General features: G+C 39.2%; 1 protein-coding gene across 1 annotated transcript in view; it reads right to left on the bottom strand.

Moving 5' to 3' along the window:
• GYS2 (glycogen synthase 2) overlaps positions 1–20761 on the bottom strand; it is a 74822-nt gene that overhangs the window by 8860 nt on the left and 45201 nt on the right. Inside the window, exons 8-12 of the mRNA XM_076007610.1 lie at positions 20215–20321; positions 19495–19554; positions 18935–19013; positions 18053–18166; positions 3196–3322 (exon numbers count right to left, since the gene is read on the bottom strand). Of these exons, the coding sequence (XP_075863725.1) occupies positions 3196–3322; positions 18053–18166; positions 18935–19013; positions 19495–19554; positions 20215–20321 (487 nt within the window). The remainder of the gene's footprint in view (positions 1–3195; positions 3323–18052; positions 18167–18934; positions 19014–19494; positions 19555–20214; positions 20322–20761) is intronic.

The raw sequence follows: 20761 nt of genomic DNA, 5'->3' as shown, positions 1-20761 counted from the left end.
GCTGGGCATGGTGGTGCATGCCTGTAGTCCCAGCTACTCAGGAGACTGAGGCAGGAGGATTGCTTGAGCCCAGGAGGTTGAGGTTGCTGTGAGTTAGGCTGATGTCATGGCACTCACTCTAGCCTGGGCAACAAAGCAAGACTCTGTCTCAAAAAAAAAAAAAAAAAAACTTGTTTTCCAGAAAATAACTAATTTGTCTTTAAAAAATCTTATCACTCTCTGCTTTTTCTTTTTTCTTTCTTTTTTTTTTTTTTTTTGAGACAGGGTGTCACTCTGTTGCCCAGGCTAGTGCAGTGGTGTCATCATAGCTCACCATAACCTGAAACTCCTGGTTAAAAGCCATTCTCCTGCCTGAGCTTCTTTTTTTTTTTTTTTTTTTTTTTTTTTTTTATCTTTTCTGAGAAACTGCTGGATCTGAGCTTCTTGAGTTGCAGGACTACAGGTACATGCCACCATGCCTGGCTAATTTTCTATTTTTTGTAGAGACAGAGTCTTGCTCTTGCAGAGGCTTGTCTCGAAGTTCTGGCCTCAAGTGATCCTCCTGCCTCAGCCTCCCAACATGCTAAGATTACAGGCATAAGCCTCTGTCCCTGGCAAGGATGTCTTCATTTTTAACAAGGAATTTATATTTGATTATGGAATTACTCTTGGTTGGTGAGTGGAGGTGGATGAAAAAAGGAAATCTTCCCATTACTCATGAAGTAATACAATTTAAAATAATACAAATTGTATTTACAAATACATTTATCTCTTGCCCTGCAAATATTTCATCTTATTTTAGCTCTTCAGCTAGAGAGCAATGGTTCTCTAATTTTTTAGGGGTGGTGGAGGGAAGAAAGGTGGGACAGGAGTTATCAGCCCTTTTGAGAGGCTGATGAAAATTCTAAAAAATTCTAGAAAAATTCTCTCTAGACAAATACTCATACACATATGTGTACAAACTATTACCTACAACTCCATGAAAATTCACAGATCCTCATTTTTTATTAAATATCTGTTAATACACTATGTAGTAAAATTCCAGGTACCCATGTAAGCTTAGTATCTGTTCATTGGATGAATTTAATTAAATAAGTACTTATATTCATTAAGCTTTCTCAAAACACAAAACAGACTTTAATGAATACTTCCTGGAGTGAGTTAGACCTGGTATCACATAAAAAGATTATTCTAAAAAAATCTAATATGTTAATTCCAAATTTATACCACCAGAAGTCTCATTATTTCTGTAACAGTAGTTTAGGTGAATAGTGACCAACTCACTTTGGTTAATGTAAAACACAGGATGACTTATTCACTGGGGAGTATATAACAAACTCCTTTCTTTGTCGATTAACACTTATCTTTTATAATAACATCTTTTTTGGCCCTCACCTTAAAACATTAGAGATATCTCCCCTATCATTTTGGGTGGTTAAGTTTAACTTTACCCTATAAAATGCCATTTGAGAGGAAAGCTGGCTGCTGGTTCTATCACATTCTCTTTTCCTGACAGAAATGATTTCCCACATTGCCCCAGTCACTCATACATTTGATTTTGTGCTCCTCTATCCATGACACTTCAAATAGTACACTGCATTGCTTACTAGAAATAACAGGAACAATGTAAGAAATGGAAATTATAAGAAAAGCTCAAAGCTAACAGCTTATTTTAGCTTCTGTCCCCCCCAGCTTGCCAGCTTACAATATATAGCTTAAGTGAAGCCATGACAGGCTTCAGGGAGTGCTGGGCCTCAAAAGGCGGTAACCGCCGGCCATTTCCTGATAAGAGGTTGAAAAGCCCCAGGACAAGGGGAGGGGGTCCAAACACCGGATGACTCTGCAGTAAAATGCTGAAATAAAATGCAGAAGAAAAGCCCTAACATCAGAACCAATCAGCTGGTAAGAGGAACCAACCAGAGCCAACCAGAAAAGAGATGGAATAAACTGCTGAAGAAGACTGTGGAAGGGGGGAGGGAGAAAACTACTTAAGGGATACCCGTAACCCAAGGGGTTGGGGGGTCCTTGTCAGAATAGAGGCCACTGTGTTGGCGCTCTGAGACTCGGACTAGCTCGAGCTAGTCAATAAAACTCCTTTTGATGATATCGGCTTCAGTGACTCTGTCTCTTTGTTCTGTGGCACTGCGGTTTCCCCACTCAAACAACAAAGTCGATAACAAAGCGTCAGGTTCATCAGTGAAATGTGTGTTTTAGGTGCCCCGAAAGAGAGATACTCTACTACAAACAATTTAAGATATTTATGCAGACATTTCTTAAGTAAGAAGACACCACCTTTGCAAAAGTGAAACTGATGCCAATGTCAATTTTTAGAACCGCAAGGGAGATAGCCTGAGGAGTTAGATAAATACATTTTCTATGATGTGTTTCAAGAAGTAACAATCCTTTGCCTATTTCTCTCAAGAAATTTTAGTGTTTTGGCTGGGTGCAGTGGCTCACGCCTGTAATCCTAGCACTCTGGAAGGTCCTGACAGGCAGATCGTTTGAGCTCAGGAGTTCGAGACCAGCCTGGGCAAGATCGAGACCCCGTCTCTACTAACAAAATAGAAAGAAATTAGCTGGACACTAAAAAATATATATAAATTAAATATATATATAAATTAGCCAGGCATGGTGGCACATGCCTGTAGTCCCAGCTACCCAGGAGGCTGAGGCAGAAGGATCGCTTGAGCCCAGGAGTTTGAGGTTGCTGTGAGCTGGGCTGATGCCATGGCACTTTAGCCCAGGCAAAAGAATGAGACGCTGTCTCAAAAAAAGAAAGAAAGAAAGAAAGAAGTTTTAATGCTTTTACAACTGTTGGCAAATTATTCTTGTTGAAATGTAGAACAATAGAATTGGACCTTACGATACAAGATGCAGTGTCCTCATGTCAGTCCTATTGTAAAGATTATAGTATCCCATTTTTGTAGAATTCAAAATTATGTATTTAAATTCTTGGATAAGACTGCAGATACTAGAAAAGTCCTTCCTCTTCCTATGGAATACCTAAGTAATCTTCGCCCTCATTCGTAGGTCAGAATCTACAAAGCATAAAATCGACCCCTGAGATAAATCGAACCCAAATCATTTTTAAAACAGACTGAAAAATCAAAACCTTAGTAGAAATTACATATCACCTTTGAATATTATATGCATAAAAAATAAAACAATATACTGACAAAAATCCAAAACGTTCCACAATCAATACATGTCACGTACCTGGAGTATAACCCCACGGTTCATAGTATGATGGAAATACTCCAAGATGACAACCTCGTACAAACTCTTCATAGTCCATAGGTAATAAGGGGCTGGTGGAAGATAGAAACTCTGGGTGCAAAATCACCTAAAAAAGGAAAATTCTAATAAAAAAAAGAGAAAAAGAAGAAAGTAAAGAGAAAAATCTCCTACAATTTGATTATTTCAATACTATACTATAAAATCCTTGTTTTCTAGATTCATGAAAAAAAAAAGAGATAAGAAAAAAGAAAAAATTATAGGTGGTTTTCTCTGTTCTATCCGTTCTGTAGAAGTATCTACTCTGCAGACTTAACTTACCCCCAGATCCTAAAGAAGCTCAGGAAATTTCACCCCAAAATATGACTCTTGGTATAAAGAATATTTTGAATTAAAGGTCCTTTGAAATAAAAAGGCATTGGAAGAAGATTTCCCCCTATGTGCATAAACTGGACTGACACATCAAAAGAACAATGGACTTCCTTTCCCTTCCCTTTATCTCACTATATTGCAGGAAAGAAAGTCGAGCCTGCAACCGGCCTGGCCCAGATCATTTTAAACATAATACCTGTTTCTCAGGCTAATTTACAAGTCAATCTGTTTCTCCTCAGGCATTCATTCTCCCAGGTATCTATTCATCCTACCTAACAACATTTTATTACCCCTAAACAGAATTACCTATACACCTCATCTCTGCCTCCCCTCCAACATGCAGCTATAAAAATATCTGGATCCCATTGGATAATCACTCTATCATTCTCCCCGTGCACAAATAAATAATCCTCTTTGTTTTATTAATCTGCCTTAGTTTTGAGTTGATCTTTCAGTGAACTTTCAGGGGAAAAGGCAAGTTTTCCCTCAGCCCCCACAGTCCCAAGGCTTAGATTAGAGGATAAGGAGTTAGCACGCTCATTTTTGCTCTCACACTAAACTATATTCTCCAACGTAGCCTCTATCTGTAATAAAGGTTATATTTGGTTCTCTAATTGCTGACTCCTGACTTAATTATCATTTGTTCCTAAGTAGAGCAAGGAAAAGGGGAGCTATAGTATGAATCACTCTCACATGCCCCAAGCACGAGTTATCCAAGTGAAATGGAACGGAGAGACAGAACAGATGTTCTAGAAATCTCATCTAGCTCAGATCATGCTGGAGGATTTCATCCAAGCCACTTCTCTCACCTAGAGGTGACTGCCTCCTCCTTCCTGCTTCTATTCCGGTAGGGTCTCTACTCAACGCGGCAACCGGAGTGATCCTTTAAACGTGTCATTCACTCCCCTGCTCAAAATCCTTCAGCAGCTTCCCATTTCACTCAGAGTAAAAGTAGAAAGTATTTACCATGGCTTGTAAGCAGTGCATGCTGGCCAGTATTTAAGAACTGAGAAACTGGCCAGGCGAGGTGGCTCTTGCCTGTAATCCTAGCACTCTGGGAGGCCGAGGCGGGTAGATCCCTTAAGGTCAGGAGTTCGAGACCACCCTGAGCAAGAGAGAGAAAGAGAGAGAGACCCTGTCTCTACTAAAAATAGAAAGAAATTAGTTGGACAACTAAAAACGTATAGAAAAAATTAGCCGGGCATGGTGGTGCATGCCTGTAGTCCCAGCTACCTGGGAGGCTAAGGCAGGAGGATTGCTTGAGCCCAGGAGTTTGAGGTTGCTGTGAGCTAGGCTGACACCATGGCACCCTAGCCTGGGCAAGAGAGCAAGATGCTGTCTCAAAAAAAAAAAAAACAAAAAAAACAAAACTCAGAAACTGACGTATAAATATATATCTGCACATAAATTTATTATAAATTTTAATGATATACATAATGTATGCCATACAATTTCCAAATAATAAAAAATATACACACTAACACCTGCACACTGGTGTTTATAACAACTTTATTCATAATTACTGAAACTTGGAAGCAACCCAGATGTCCTTCAGTAGGTGAATGAACACATAGACTGTGATACATCCAGACAATGGAATTCTATTCAGCACTAAAACAAAATGAGCTATCAAGCTACAAAAAGACAGAGAAGAAACTTAAATGCATAATAATAAGTGGAAAAGGCTAATCTGAAAAAGCTACATACTGTACCATTCTAACTATGTGACATTCTGGAAAAAGCGAAACTATGGAGCCAGTGAAAAGATGAGTGGTTACCAGGGATCGAGGGGAGCGTGAGGGATAAATAGGTAGAGCACAGAGGATTTTTAAGGCTGTGAAACTATTCTGCATGACATTACAATGATGAATGCATGTTATTATACGTTTTTCAAAACCTGCAATGTACAACACCAAGAGGGAACCTTAATGTTAACTGTGGATCTTGGGTGATGATGTATCAATGTAGTTCACCCATTGTAACAAAGTTTCCACTCAGGTGGGGGGGACAGGGGCGGGGTCGTGGTGTTGGGGGTGGTGGGGGGGTGGGGGGAATGGGGGGCTGTTGATAATGGGGAGGCTATATATACCTGGGGGTGGAGGGTAAATGGAAACTTTTTTTTTGTTTTGAGACAGAGTCTCGCTTTGTTGCCCAGGCTAGAGTGAGTGCCATGGCATCAGCCTAGCTCACAGCAACCTCAAACTCCCGGGCTCAAGCAATCCTCCTGCCTCAGCCTCCCGAGTAGCTGGGACTACAGGCACATGCCACCATGCCCGGCTAATTTTTTTATGTATATGCCTCTAGTTGTCCAGCTAATTTCTTTCTATTTTTTTAGTAGAGACGGGGGTCTCGCTCCTGCTCAGGCTGGTTTCAAACTCCTGACCTCGAGCGATCCGCTCGCCTCGGACTCCCAGAGTGCTAGGATTACAGGCGTGAGCCACCGCACCCAGCCAATGGAAACTTTTTATATTAATACTCTCTGCTCAACTTTGTTGTGAATCTAAACTGCTCCTAAAAATAGTCTCTTAAAAATGTGCATATACAATACTCTTTACTGTGAATTCTATATAGTTAATTCTCACAAAATGCTTTTTTAAATTTTTTGCCAAAATCTTATATTTGTAACCAAAATGATGACTGAGTGTAGCTCTGACACAAATGTTGGTTGATTTCCTTTGTTAATGAGTAAAAGAAAATGAACTATAATGGAGACATATGTCGGAAGTTCACAGGTTCATTAGTGAAGCAAGTGACTTTTTTGATGAGCTGGATATTGTTTTTTTTAAACACTGAAAAAATATTTTGTGCCATTCACAATATAATGGCTACAGATACTACATGCTTTAAAGTTTAACCTGCATTATTAATATTTCTCCATCACTTTCTCAAGTCCAGAAATCAATGCACAGTAAATGAAGGCATGGTTTGTAGCATTTGCCTATTTCACTCTACAAACACTCCCACCATTGCTAATTTCAAGCTCCCCATGCGAAGTCACCGAAACCAGGAGATAAAGAGAGAAGCAGCACATCATTATAGAGCATTTGCACCACATGGATGAAACAGACAAAAATAACCTCAAGGCCGGGCGCTGTGGCTCACGCCTGTAATCCTAGCTCTTGGGAGGCCGAGGCGGGCGGATTGCTCAAGGTCAGGAGTTCAAAACCAGCCTGAGCAAGAGCGAGACCCCGTCTCTACTATAAATAGAAAGAAATTAATTGACCAACTGATATATATATATATAAAAAATTAGCCGGGCATGGTGGCGCATGCCTGTAGTCCCAGCTACCCGGGAGGCTGAGGCAGAAGGATCACTCGAGCCCAGGAGTTTGAGGTTGCTGTGAGCTAGGCTGACGCCACGGCACTCACTCTAGCCTGGGCAACAAAGCGAGACTCTGTCTCAAAAAAAAAAAAAAAATAACCTCAAGAGTATAGATAGGAAATAGTGACATGTACTAAACAATTGGATATGGTGAATTTTAAGCTTTATCTTTTAAAACTATATAATTGATTCATATAACTTAATTTTTAACTATGGCTGTATTTAAAAGTGCCTCACAAAATTTCTGAAAATTTAGCAATTAGCTCTCGTGTGCTGGTATAAGCCAGTTCTGGGACAGCATCACTTGCAATGTCTGCAAAGGAAGAGACTAGAGCGCATGGCTAGAAGTGCAAAGTTGTGGAGAGAACAACTATTTAACCTGTAACTGTGTGAATTAATTCTCCTATATCTCCTATTAACTACAGTTCTCATTGAGCTATTATTAGATTTCCTCTCAACCTTGCCCGTATCTAAGTAGTTATTAAAAATAAATACAGTCTGATTTAAAAGTGCTGGGAATTCAAAATTTGCAGAAAAGTTCCAAGTACAATATGAAGAGAATTAATATTTTTCCAGAACCATTTGAACCATCCTAGAGTACTTAATGTGTATTTGCCAGACAAGAGCATTCTCTTACATAACCACAATATAAACACAATAATCCGGAAATTAACATTGATACATCACTACCATTTAATCTTTAAATCACATTCAAGTTTCTCCAATGGTTCAAATAGTGTTCATTAAACCAAAGGATCTCGTTCAAAAGTACATATTGCATTTAGTTGTCACATCCCTCTAGCTTCCTTCTATTTGAAAAAGGTCATGGGCTTTCTTTTGCTTTCATGACCTTAGCATTTTTGAAGACTATAGCTCTTTTCAAATATGTTTCTCAACTTGGGTTTGTCTTACGCTTCTTCATGACTAGATTCAAATTATACCTCTTTGGCAGATATATCACAGAAATGATGCTGTGTTCTTTTCATTGCATTTTATCAAGTGGTATAGGATTTATATTTTTTTCATTACTGATGATATTTATTTTGATCTCTTGATTAAAGCCAGGTCTTTTTGGCTTCTCCACTGTAAAGTTACTCTTTTATCCCATTGTTATTATTAATAAGGACTGGGGGAGGTGATTTTGAAGCTACGTGACTATCCCATTCCTAATTAATTTTTTCTTTTTATTTCAGAATTTTATGGGGGTACACGTACTTTGTTTACATAATTTCCCTTTGTACAGTTTCAGTCAAAGTTATAAGTGTACTCTTCACCCAGTTAGTGTGCATCGTACCTGTTAGGTGTGAATGTACCCATCCCTTCCTCCCCCTTCCCATCTACTTGATTTCCCTCATATCGAAGTTTTACTTCCATATGTGCACATAGTGTTGATCAATTAGTCCCAATTTAGTATTTAGTACATGTGGTGTATGTTTTTCCATTCTTGCAATACTTCACTAAGTAGAATGGTCTCTAGTTCCATCCAGAACTGTTACAAAAGATACTAGATCACCATTTTTTTTATGGCTGAGTAGAGCTCCATGGTATACATATACCGTATTATTAATCCACTCATATAATGATGGGCACTTGGGTTGTTTCAACATCTTTGTGATTGTGAGTTGTGCTGCTATAAATATTCTAGTGCAAGTGTCTTTTTTGTAAAAAGTCTTTTTTTTCCTTTCGGTAAATACCTAGTAGTGGGATTGCTGGATCAAGTGGTAGAGCTACTTTTAGTTCTTGGAGGTACTTTCCATAGAGGTTGCAGTAGTTTGCAGTCCCACAAACAAAACAGTGTATAAGTGTACCTTTCTCTCTGTATCCTCATCAGCCTCTGTTGTTTTGGGACTTTTTGATAAAATCCATTTTCACTGGCTGGGCACGGTGGCTCAAGCCTGTAATCCTAGCACTCTGGGAGGCCGAGGCGGGCGGATTGCTCGAGGTCAGGAGTTCGAAACTAGCCTGAGCAAGAGCGAGACCCCGTCTCTACTATAAATAGAAAGGAATTAATTGGCCAACTAATATATATAGAAAAAATTAGCCGGGCATGGTGGCACATGCCTGTAGTCCCAGCTACTCGGGAGGCTGAGGCAGAAGGATTGCTTGAGCCAAGGTGATTGAGGTTGCTGTGAGCTAGGCTGACACCACGGCACTCACTCTAGCCTGGGCAACAAAGGGAGACTCTGTCTCAAAAAGAAAAAAAAAAAAAATCCATTTTCACTGGAGTCAGGTGATATCTCATTGTGGTTTTGATTTGCAATTCCTTGATGATTACAGATGTTGAGCATTTTTTCATATGTTTGTCAGCCATTAGTCTATCTTCTTTTGAAAAGTTTCTGTTCATGTCTTTTGCCTACTTTTTAATGGGGTTGTTTGATTTTTTTCTTGCTGATTTGTTTGAGTTCTTTGTAGATTTTGGTTATCAGCCCTTTACCGGATGTATAGAATTTTACTTAATGAATATTTGTATTAAGATTAAAGGATATTCACATAACTTCAAAAGGTTGATGTTATTTAGTGCATTCTAATTCATGACTATCCTTATTTATTTTGATACTCAAATTTTCCATTATTTGGCCAGTGGGAGCCCCTTCAAACTGATTTTTGTATATGTTTAACAAGCCTCCATTGTTCCTTGAGCATTTCTTTGATTTTGACACAGGAAGTTCCAGGCTCATCTTGTATTTCACCTGCCACAGACCTAGAATCAACCATTTCTCCAAATGGAGCCCTACTTTCTTTCAGTAAAGAATGGTATTTAGAAGCCAAGACTTAGCTCCTGAGTGTGCTCATTGTTATTCAGCTGTTATCTCCCCCAGGCCCTCTCAGTGGACAGAGATAAAGAACATACACATTCAGGCCTGGCACGGTGGCTCACCCCTGTTATCCTAGCACTGTGGGAGGCTGAGGCGGGAGGATCATTTGAGCTCAGGAGTCCAAGACCAGCGTCAGCAAGAGCGAGACCCTGTCTCTACTAAAAAGAGAAAGAAATTAGCTGGACAATGAAAAATATGTAGGAAAAAATAGCCGGGCATGGTGGCGCATGCCTGTAGTCCCAGATACTCGGGAGGCTGAGGCAAAAAAGGATCTTTTGAACCTAAGAGTTTGAGGTTGCTGTGAGCTAGGCTGATGCCACGGCACTCTAGCCCAGGCAACAGAGTGAGACTCTGTCTCAAAAAAGAAAAAAAAAAAAAAAAGAATATACACATTCACACAGGCACACTCACACACCTGTCTGTCTATCTGTCTCTCTCTCTCACACACACACACACACATACACACACACACACACACACACACACCTCTACTCCTGGTTGCTGTTATCTTTAATTTGTAACTTACTGGGTCAGTCCCCTCTACATAACTCGTCCCTCCCCACTGTCACTCCCTCACATGCACGATGCCCTCCTCACTCTACTCTGGCCCTGACACCTGCTTCAGTCTGCCCCCCACTGCGTGGACCTTCCTCACCCCCCTTGGGCTCTGATGGCTTTCTCTGGGTGACCACAGCACCCTCCCCACTCTAGCGTGGACACCTGCCTTGTGTGGCCCCACCTAATGACTTTAAAACTAAACTGTTCGGCCGGGCGCGGTGGCTCACGCCTGTAATCCCAGCTCTCTGGGAGGCCGAGGCGGGCGGATTGCTCAAGGTCAGGAGTTCGAAACCAGCCTGAGCAAGAGCGAGACCCCGTCTCTACTATAAATAGAAAGAAATTAATTGGCCAACTAATATATATAGAAAAAATTAGCCGGGCATGGTGGCGCATGCCTGTAGTCCCAGCTACTCGGGAGGCTGAGGCAGCAGAATCGCTTGAGCCCAGGAGTTTGAGGTTGCTGTGAGCTAGGCTGACGCCATGGCACTCACTCTAGCCTGGGTAACAAAGTGAGACTCTGTCTCAAAAAAAAAAAAAAAAAAAAAAAAAAACCAAAAAAACTAAACTGTTCTAGAGAGAAAGGGAAAGAGAAAGAGGATGACAAAGAAACTGTTCTATAACAAGCACACTATGCTTTTCATTCTTTATTCCTGAAATAAGTACATATTCTTCCAAAGAGAATAATTTGAAGAAAAACCCTAATTTGGATAGTAACAATAATCATAACAACACTTGCATAAATTTTATACATTTGCTATAGTTTAGATGTTTGTCCCCTGCAAATCTCACGTTGAAGGTTGGCCCCCAACATTGGAGGTGGGGCCTAATGGGAGGCGTTTGGGTCATGGGGGCAGGTCCCTCATGAATAGATTAATGCTCCCTTGGGGATGAGTTAGTTCTAGCTCTTAACAGTTCCCTTGAGAGTGGATTATTAAGAAGAGCCTGGGCCAGGCATGGTGGCTCACGTCTGTAATCCTAGCATTCTTGGAGGCTGAGGTGGGAGGATTGCTTGAGCTCAGGAGTTTGAGACCAGCCTGAGCAAGAGCAAGACCCTGTCTCTACTATAAATAGAAAGAAATTAGCGAGATAACTAAAAATAGAAAAAATTAGCTGGCACGGTGGTGCGTGTCTGTAGTCCCAGCTACTCGGGAGGCTGAGGCAGAAAAGGGTCTCTTGAGCCCAGGAGTTTGAGGTTGCTGTGAGCTAGGCTAACGCCATGGCACTCTAGCCCAGGCAACAGAGTGAGACTGTCTCAAAAAAATAAAAAAAGAAGAAGAAGAAGAGCCTGCATCCCGCCCTCCCATCCCAATCCTTGTCTCTCACTATGTGATCTCTGCACCTGCCGGCTCCCCTTTGCCTTCTGCCACTAGTGGAAGCAGCTGGAGGCCCTCAGCAGATGCCCAATCTTGAACTTTTCCAAGCACAAAAATTGTGAGCCAAATGTACTGTTTTCTTTATAAATCATCCAGTCTCAAGTATGCCTTTACAACAACACAAAATGGCCTAAGACAGTATTATAAATAATTTTCACATATATTGCCTCATTTAATCAGCATTGTGCAATGGGTAGAGTAGACATTCTCATTTTCCTAATTTTAGAAAGAAACTAAGACATAAAGAAGGCCAATGAATTACTCATCTTAAATTGATTTTATCACATTATAATCTCATCACCAAGTGTTAAGACAGAAAATAGTCTGAAGGCTTTATACTAATGGAGAGTTTTAACCTATTGATCCATAAGGATATTACAAGCATTAGATATATCTCAGTAAATCTATAAATAAGAGATAAATTAAAATTAAGAAGAAATAAAATGTCCAAGGCCAGGACCTAAAAATGATGATTCATTCAATCACATGAATCACAAAATGTCAAAGTAAAAATGGATGAAATCTTTTCTTCCATAAAACATGATTTGAGTTCCTATTATGTGCAAAGTACTGAACTAGACAAAGAGACAAAAGACACAGATACTGTATCTGGGCAATCATCAAATTGGCAACGCATTGCACTCTCTTGGCAAAGAATGAGAAAGGGGGATTTGAAAAGCATTGTGCCTACTTTGGCATTTCCAAGCTTAGGAAAAGTTGTACTCTCCAAAGGCCCTTTAGGAACATGAAAATGCCATGGCTCATTCATTTTGTTCCCAGCCAAACAGAATGACATCAAAACTAAAATAAGAAAACAGCTGCTCTGGCCCTAAAACAGCCAATTGCCAAAGCCCAGGGCTGAGGAGAGGATGTTAGAGGTCAGCCCAAGGTTATAGAGAGGATTAAATAAGATCCTGTATACAAAAGCCCCCAGCAAAGCACCTGGCTCACAGCAGGTCCTAGATCAGTAGGAAAAACAAAACAAAACAAAATAAAACAAAAACTTGTCTGACTCTTTATTTATCCCAGAAGGAAAACAAGGTTCCAGGAAGTTAGTTTGTTTTCCAAACCAGGGTAAAGATTTGAAATCTGCAGTCTGGGCTTTCCTCACCATTCCACATTGCTAAGGCAGGACAGATGATAAATTCAAATTCAAAATAATCTGCAATATTTGCTGAATCAAATATGACATTCACATCAAAAACTTTTTAATGTATTCCGAGAGTTAAGAATCACTCCATAGAGTTCTAAAAATATGCAAGTGATCAAATAGGTACTCATATTATTACAGGCCTAAATTATTATCAAGTTTTTAAGGAATTTTATTAATAAAGTAAAATACTTAATTCTGAAGAGATGAAAGTTTCTCTCACTGCTTCGAGTGTATATTAAATGTCAAGAAGGTATTGTACTTTTATTTCTTTTTGTGTGTGTGGTTTTTTTATGATAATAATAAATGAACATCTCAAAATATTCATGAGTTTAACTGCATAAATATACTTTGTGTGAGACAAACTTCTATCTCCATTCACTCTAAATAAGCCATGCACTTTGATATCTCTGTGCTTTTTCATCTACTTTTTCCTCTGCCTGGCCAGCCCTCTCTCCTGTGATTTGCACGATGAACTACTGCCCATTAATCAACATCTAGCGAACATGTCATCTCTTTTATAAAACATCTTATCAGTCCTGCAGGAAAAGATAAACCCCCTTTCTTCTACTCTTAGCAAACTCTTTTCACACCTCTCTTCTAAAAATCACCAAGCGCCCATGATTTGCCAGGTACTGACCTAAGTACTCATAAAAGCTAATATTTATTGTACATTTATGTGCCAGGTACTGTGTTAAGTGCAGCACCTATTTTTAATTTAATCCTTACAATTCTATGCATGTGGGGCTATTTTGTCACCATTACAGTCTTTAAGGACTTAGCCTGCTGCCTGCTTTATAGATCTGGCAGCCCTGGAAATGCAGCTGAGATTTCCTTCAAGAGATGCTGGCCCCATTGATCTTGACTGACAATCCCAGCTGCCTCCCCTCTGGATCTATTGCAGCAGCTGCTGTTACGTCTGCCAAGACAAGAGACACCCATCCCTGCCCAACAGGTGATTCCTTTAATGGGCTACTTTTGCTTGGGGAATCCCTATGGCTATTAATAGGAATCCCTATTAAAAATGTTGCATTCAATTGCCCATAGAACAAGGCCCCCCTCTGTCTGGTAACCTGAAACTATTTTGGTAAGTAGAAGGTATACATGAAGGTAGGAAAGAATAGAAAAGTTGCTGAATGCAGTAAAAAGTTTTATATAGTAACACTAATATATTTAAAATAAGTCAACAATAAATCATCTTATGCATACACACAAAAATAAAATTCTTTGTATTAAGAAAAGAAGATTAGGCCGGGTTCAGTGGCTCACGCCTGAACTCCTAGCACTCTGGGAGGCCGAGGCCGGAGGATTGCTTGAGCTTAGGAGTTCGAGACCAGCCTGAGCAAGAGTGAGACCCCTGTCTTTACTACAAATAGAAAGAAATTAGCCAAAACAACTAAAAATAGAAAAAACTTAGCCGGGCATGGTGGCACATGCCTGTAGTCCCAGCTACCCGGGAGGCTGAGGCAGAAGGATCGCTTGAGCCCAGGAGTTTGAAGTTGTTGTGAGCTAGGCTGACACCATAGCACTCTAGCCCAGGCAAGAGAATGAGACTCTGTCTCAAAAAAAACAAACAAAAAAAAAACAACAAAAAAAGGAAGATTATAATGGCTTTTGCAGCAACTCGGATGGAACTGGAGACCATTATCCTAAGTGAAGTATCTCACGAATGGAAAATCAAACACATGTACTCTCTAATAATTGGGAGCTAATTGATGGGCACACATGGGCACAAAGAGATGTAAAGGTCATAGAAGATCAAGAAACAGGGGAGGAGCAGAGGAGTAAAACCTACCTATCTGGTACAATGAACATTATTTGGGTAATGGGTATACTAAAAGTCATGACTTAAGTGTTATAAAAGGCATCCATGTAACAAAAACATTTGTACCCCCTTAACATTTTGAAATTTCAAAAAAGAAGGGAAGCTTTGTGAAATAATTCTGAATCTGTGTTAGCTGTAGATTATACTGTTGAAAACTATTTTGGTTTTTATTTTTGTGTGTATACATATGAGCATGTGGGTGTGTTGTGTGTGTGTGTGTTTCTTTTTTTTTTCCATTAACTGAGTGGTCTTGGACCACTGCTTTTCCACTTTGTGAGTCACTGCAAGTACTGCTCCTGCATGTATATTTTTTTGTATATTTGCTAGTTTTTATTAATTCCAGTTTTTTATTTTATAAACTTGACTTTCCATTCTGCAAAGAAAGAGAAAAAGACAGAGAGAGAGAAAGAGAAGAAGAAAAAGAAAGGCTAAGACATTTTTAGAGCTGGGCTGTGGGCTGTGGTCTCTGGCTTTTCCTACACCATCCTTCCTTCCCACTCTCTCTTTGCGGGTATCTGACCTGCATCTCCCTCCCTGCTCTTGTTTTTCAACTTCTTTATCCTTCACAGGCATTTCCTCCAATAAGTCCTGTGCATATCTAATCCTGACTTGGCATCTGCTCCTCGGAGAACCCAAACAGACAAGGCATGATTGCTGCCTCAAAGAACTCATCATCTTTCTAAAGAAATGGACACATAAAATTTTAAAAAATACAATCTAATTATCCTGTGATTGCAGTAGATATACAGTGTCTTGGGAATGCGGATAAGAAAACAAATGTTCCTGTCTGGAGTAGAGGAATGTGTAGTAAAGAAAGGTGCAAGGAAATAATGACTTAGGTTAGATCCCAAAGGAATTGTCAGAATGACATACAAGGGTATTTCAGAAAGAGGTAATGACATCAGCAAAGATACAGAGGCATGAAAGTGTTTAATATGTTTAGGAAATAACGGACTCGTTCATTCCTGGAAAATGGTTTCCCCGATATAAAAAAATTTTTTTTAAATATAGATCAACAAGACATTCTTGGTTCAGAGCTCCCAATTTCAAAGCACCTCCCAGCCTCAGCCTTCCAAAGAGCAAGGAATGCAGGAACCATTGCCAGCCTCATTATGCATCCCTCTTTTTTTCACTCTCTCCCAGCCCTCCCTTCCATCTGTATTTTTATTGTACCTAACACGTGCCAGGTGCCAGACAGATCCTCAGAGACAGGTCCGCAGATTTGGATATAAGTAAGACATAAAACATTCTGAGAAAAACAGAAATCTGCAGGGAAATAAGAGGCTTTCCTTGCCCCTACTCTTACCCTTTCAAGAAACAAAAAAGTTGGCCTGGCGAGGTGGGTGGCTCACGCCTGTAATCCTAGCACTCTGGGAGGCCGAGGCAGGCAAATCGCTCAAGGTCAGGAGTTCGAAACCAGCCTGAGCAAGAGTGAGACCCCCGTCTCTACTAAAAATAGAAAGAAATTAATTGGCCAACTAAAAATATATAGAAAAAATTAGCTGGGCATGGTGGTACATGCCTGTAGTCCCAGCTACTCGGGAGGCTGAGGCAGGAGGATTGCTTGAGCCCAGGAGTTTGAGGTTGCTGTGAGCTAGGCTGATGCCACGGCACTCTAGCCTGGGCAACAGAGTGAGACTGTCTCAAAAAAAAAGAATAGACTATTTTTTCTTCTAAGAAGTTTTGCAGAGGAAAATAGAAAAGGGAAAACATTTAAAAAACATCCAGGGGAAACAGGGTTAAGGCAAAGTTTTTTGTTTGTTTTCCAAAGTAGAGAAACTTAAGGAATATTTGTAGATAGCAAGGGAAGGAACTATTAAGAAATAAACAAATAAGAGAAGAGAGGGTAAATGGATAGGGCGAGTTTATCACAAATGTAGGAGGAATTGAGATCGTAGAACAGTCCTAAGAATCTGAAGGAAAAGAAGTAACAACAGGCTAAAATCTGTATTTGAGACCAGGATGGAGGGACACTGGGGAGGGACAGTTCATAACCCACTAAATTCTCAATTAGGTCATCTGCTAAAGGTGAAAGAAAGGAGGAAAAGTGAGGGGCCTTGAAAAGACTGGTAAACGCTTGTGGCAACTGATCTTGAACACAGGTGAATGCAATTGAGTAAAAATAAGCAGTTATGTGTTTACATGTTCACCACTGTCACCCCCACCTGGAACCATGGCTGAAATGTCACATGCCCTCAGTAGACATCTTGGAGATTAAGCTCCACAGTGGCAGAATCCAGGCCTTATTCATATAAATGCCCTCAGCAACTACATCGTGCCTACTCACCATAGAAACTCCAGTCAAAAGAAAATTACTTAAAAGCATCATTAGCCACATTCTCTGAAACTAGAAGCTTCCCATAGTGTCACCTTAAGTTGAACTTCATCGGGAAGAAACAAACACAATTCATGTTAATATCAGTGATTCCTTCATTCTAAGTAATTCTTAGAATATATTGGTATTATTAAAAATCAAGTCATTTCCTTATGCTTATTGGACAGCATGGTACAATGAAATTGAATGCTGGAATTATAACTTAAAGCTATGAATATGCTTCAATTTTCAAGAATGATATGAAAATATTCATTAGATGCTAATTACCCAAGACAAGAATCTGGATTAATTCTTTTTAGAGATACTTAAAATATTTCTGGTAGGCATCAAAACAACTAAGGGAGGCTCCTAATAAATTCTCAAAAAATATATTGTATGGTATCCCAAGAGTGGAAAAATAAGCACCACACGTATTCACCAGCAAATTGGTATTAACTTATCAACACCTAAGTGCACATATAGGAATAACTTTTATTTTTTTATTTATTTATTTTTTTTGAGACAGAGTCTCACTTTGTTGCTCAGGCTAGAGTGAGTGCCGTGGCGTCAGCCTAGCTCACAGCAACCTCACACTCCTGGGCTCAAGCGATCCTCCTGCCTCAGCCTCCCGAGTAGCTGGGACTACAGGCATGCACCACCATGCCTGGCTAATTTTTTCTATATATATTAGTTGGCCAATTAATTTCTTTCTATTTATAGTAGAGATGGGGTCTCGCTCTTGCTCAGGCTGGTTTCGAACTCCTGATCTTGAGCAATCCGCCCGTCTCGGTCTCCCAGAGAGCTAGGATTACAGGCGTGAGCCACCGCGCCCAGCCAGGAATAACTTTTATTGGGTGTCGGGCAGGTGGGAGGGGGGAGGAGGGGATGGGTATATACAAACATGAGTGAGATGTGCAACGTCTGGGGGATGGTCACTCTTGAAGCTCTGACTTGAAGGGGTGAAGGGGGCAAGGGCAATATACATAACCTAAACATTTGTACCCCCATAATATGCTGAAATAAATTTTTTAAAAAAGAAAGAAAAAAAGGAAAAAATATATATATACTTTATGTAATTTTGAAGTGCTCCCACACACAATTAGTTCTACCTTGACTCTGTCCGCACGGTTGTTGAAAAGTCCAATCCGTCTAATGGTGCTGAGGATGGGATCCGTGGAGTCATCCATCATATTGTGAGTGGTCACAGGGGGCAGTGACTGTCGCTGGATGAGAGGGAAGGAAATGTCAGTTGCGGAAATAATTAATAAGTGTGACTAATTTCAACAATAAGTCCTTGACATTTCACCCAACCTTTATGCCATCAGTCATTTGAGATGACAGGAGTGAGGATGACTAAGTTTTGTGTGTTTCAAGATAATGGGTTGAAAACTTTCCTTCACCTACTGTGAACATATTAAGCTTTTGTTTTTTATCTGCAGCCACTATATAGGAAAGGCTTGGGCTTCATGACTGCTTCTGGAATTTATTTGGAACATAAGAGTGTCCTGAATTCTAACTCAAGACAACCTTTGCTGGTTTCTTCTAGCAGGGCTATCCCCCAGTACCTGATACCTCGTTGTTAAAACAAGGTGCATGCCTAACATATTTATTTTACCTTTTTTTTGCAATAATATTACTTGACTGACAGACATTCATATTTTCTCTGCTGTGATTCAAATTCTATAATTTTGGAAATATTTAGGACTTTTTTTGTTGTTACTGCACTATGCACAGTTTTTCAATTGGATGTACTGGTTTCAAAAGAATTTTGTGAGTAGAAAGACATTTCATGAGATTTTTAAAAAGAGCCCTTAAAACCACTCATGAAAAAAAACATACAAAATCATAATTTAAGTGACTATGTGAGAATATCTTTTCTAGCTCTCAGGTCTAAAAATGTTCCCAATTAGCACACTCCACTAAATTAAAATATCAATGTAGATTGATCTGAATAATGAGGGGAAATAGTGGGCACTTTTTTTCCTTATTACCTGTGTTGAGAAGATGGCTCTTTTCATAATTGTTAGGTCGTCTCGATCTAAAATATTGTTCATGTCAGGAATTTCTCCTCTGTGGGGGAAACAATGTTAATAATAAAAACAAAAACAGCTGACACTAATTCAGTGCTTCCTAAGCAGCAGACAAATTATATATTAATATTTCATATATTTTAATAATGTTTTAATAAAGTAAATATGTTAATGTAGATTTAATATATAAATTATATTTAATAATAATAGATTAAGTCAATATATATTTTGAAATAAAGTCTCATGAAATCTCCCTCAGCTTCAGATTGACATATTAACCTTTAATGAGCTCACCATTGAATTAGAAACTGCCTACAAATATAAGTGTGTTCTCATTTCTACAAGCTGTTTACAAGTTTTGTCAAATAAACGATAAAATACCACTCACATGATACAACACATATTCAAAGGCTAGTAATTCCTTTACATTTGGAACAAAATAAATACATTACAGTGTCTAAATTGTTAAGTTTGCATAGTTAAGACTTAGATGTTTGAAGTGCTAAGCATCAAGCACCCACCTTAATAATGCATCATAGAGTTTTTTTCCAAACTTTTCCTTCACAGAATGTGCAGTGTCCCTATTTGGAATGGAAAGATTTACAATTTAAACAGTATCACAAAATTTTAATCTTTATTTGTCATGGCAATGCTGTTGTTTTGTCGACATTCTTTGAAATTACAGGTTTCTTTTTTATAGCTTCTTCTATTATTTTACTATTTGCTAATTCAGCTTAAGTTAAAATCTCCAGAGCTTTTAACAGAACACTCTGACCAGCCCAAGCTTAAAATTTTGTTCTTGATGATAATCAGAGTAGGCTAGAGAACAGGGAGAGGGAGTAGGCAGAGGTATAACTATAACAAGATGGGAATTAGTTAAAAATTGTTGAATCTTGACTATGAGTATGCAAAAGGTCATTGTATTGATCTCTTTACTTTGGCCAATGTTTTTAAATTTCCACAATAAAGAGTTAAAATTTTTTTTGACCTATCTTTAAAGATTTCTGCAGAGGCTTGCTCCTTCCAGGGTAGCTCATCTCAAAGTTTGTATAACATCTATAATGTTATAGCCATTACACAATCTAACTGGAAGCACAATGAGTAGAAAACCAAGTAGTATTTGTGCTATAATAAACTTAAAGAAAAAACAAAGTTCAAGGAGATACATCAGAGATCGAGCACTTAAAAAAAAAATCCCTTTACACTTAACACTTGAGAACATTCATAGGATGTGAGATTACCATAGCTGTTTTCGCACTGCCTGTCCTTTCAGGGTTTCCACATTGAAATTATTTGTCTTGGCAGGCATAATGAAAAACACCACCACTGTGACATCACTTTTATGCACCTGATTAGAAAACACAACAGGGTCAGCTATCAAAAATTTAAAAAGGGTAACAGATTGACCTTAAACTTTGAACAGTAGTGTTTTTAAATATCATTAGATTAACCTCTATGGAAAATGGTATGGAGATACCACCAAAAACTAAAAGTAGACCTACCATTTGATCCAGCAATCCCACTACTGGGTATTTACCCAAAGGAAAAAAAAAAATCATTTTATCAAAAAGACACATGCACTTGAATGTTTACTGCAGCACAATTCACAATTGCAAGATATGGGATTAACCCAAGTGCCTATCCATACAGGAGTGGATTAATAAAATGTGGTATATGTATACTACAGAGTATTACTCAGCCATAAGAAACATGGTGAATTAATACCTTTTGTAACAAACTGGATGGAACTGGAGACCGTTCTCCTAAGCAAAGTATTGCAAGAATGAA

The sequence above is a fragment of the Microcebus murinus genome, chromosome 10 (genome assembly GCF_040939455.1).
Source record: "Microcebus murinus isolate Inina chromosome 10, M.murinus_Inina_mat1.0, whole genome shotgun sequence".
Lineage (NCBI taxonomy): Eukaryota > Metazoa > Chordata > Mammalia > Primates > Cheirogaleidae > Microcebus > Microcebus murinus.
The sequence above is the reverse complement of the archived record's forward strand: the minus strand, read 5'-3'. Positions and strand labels throughout refer to the sequence as shown.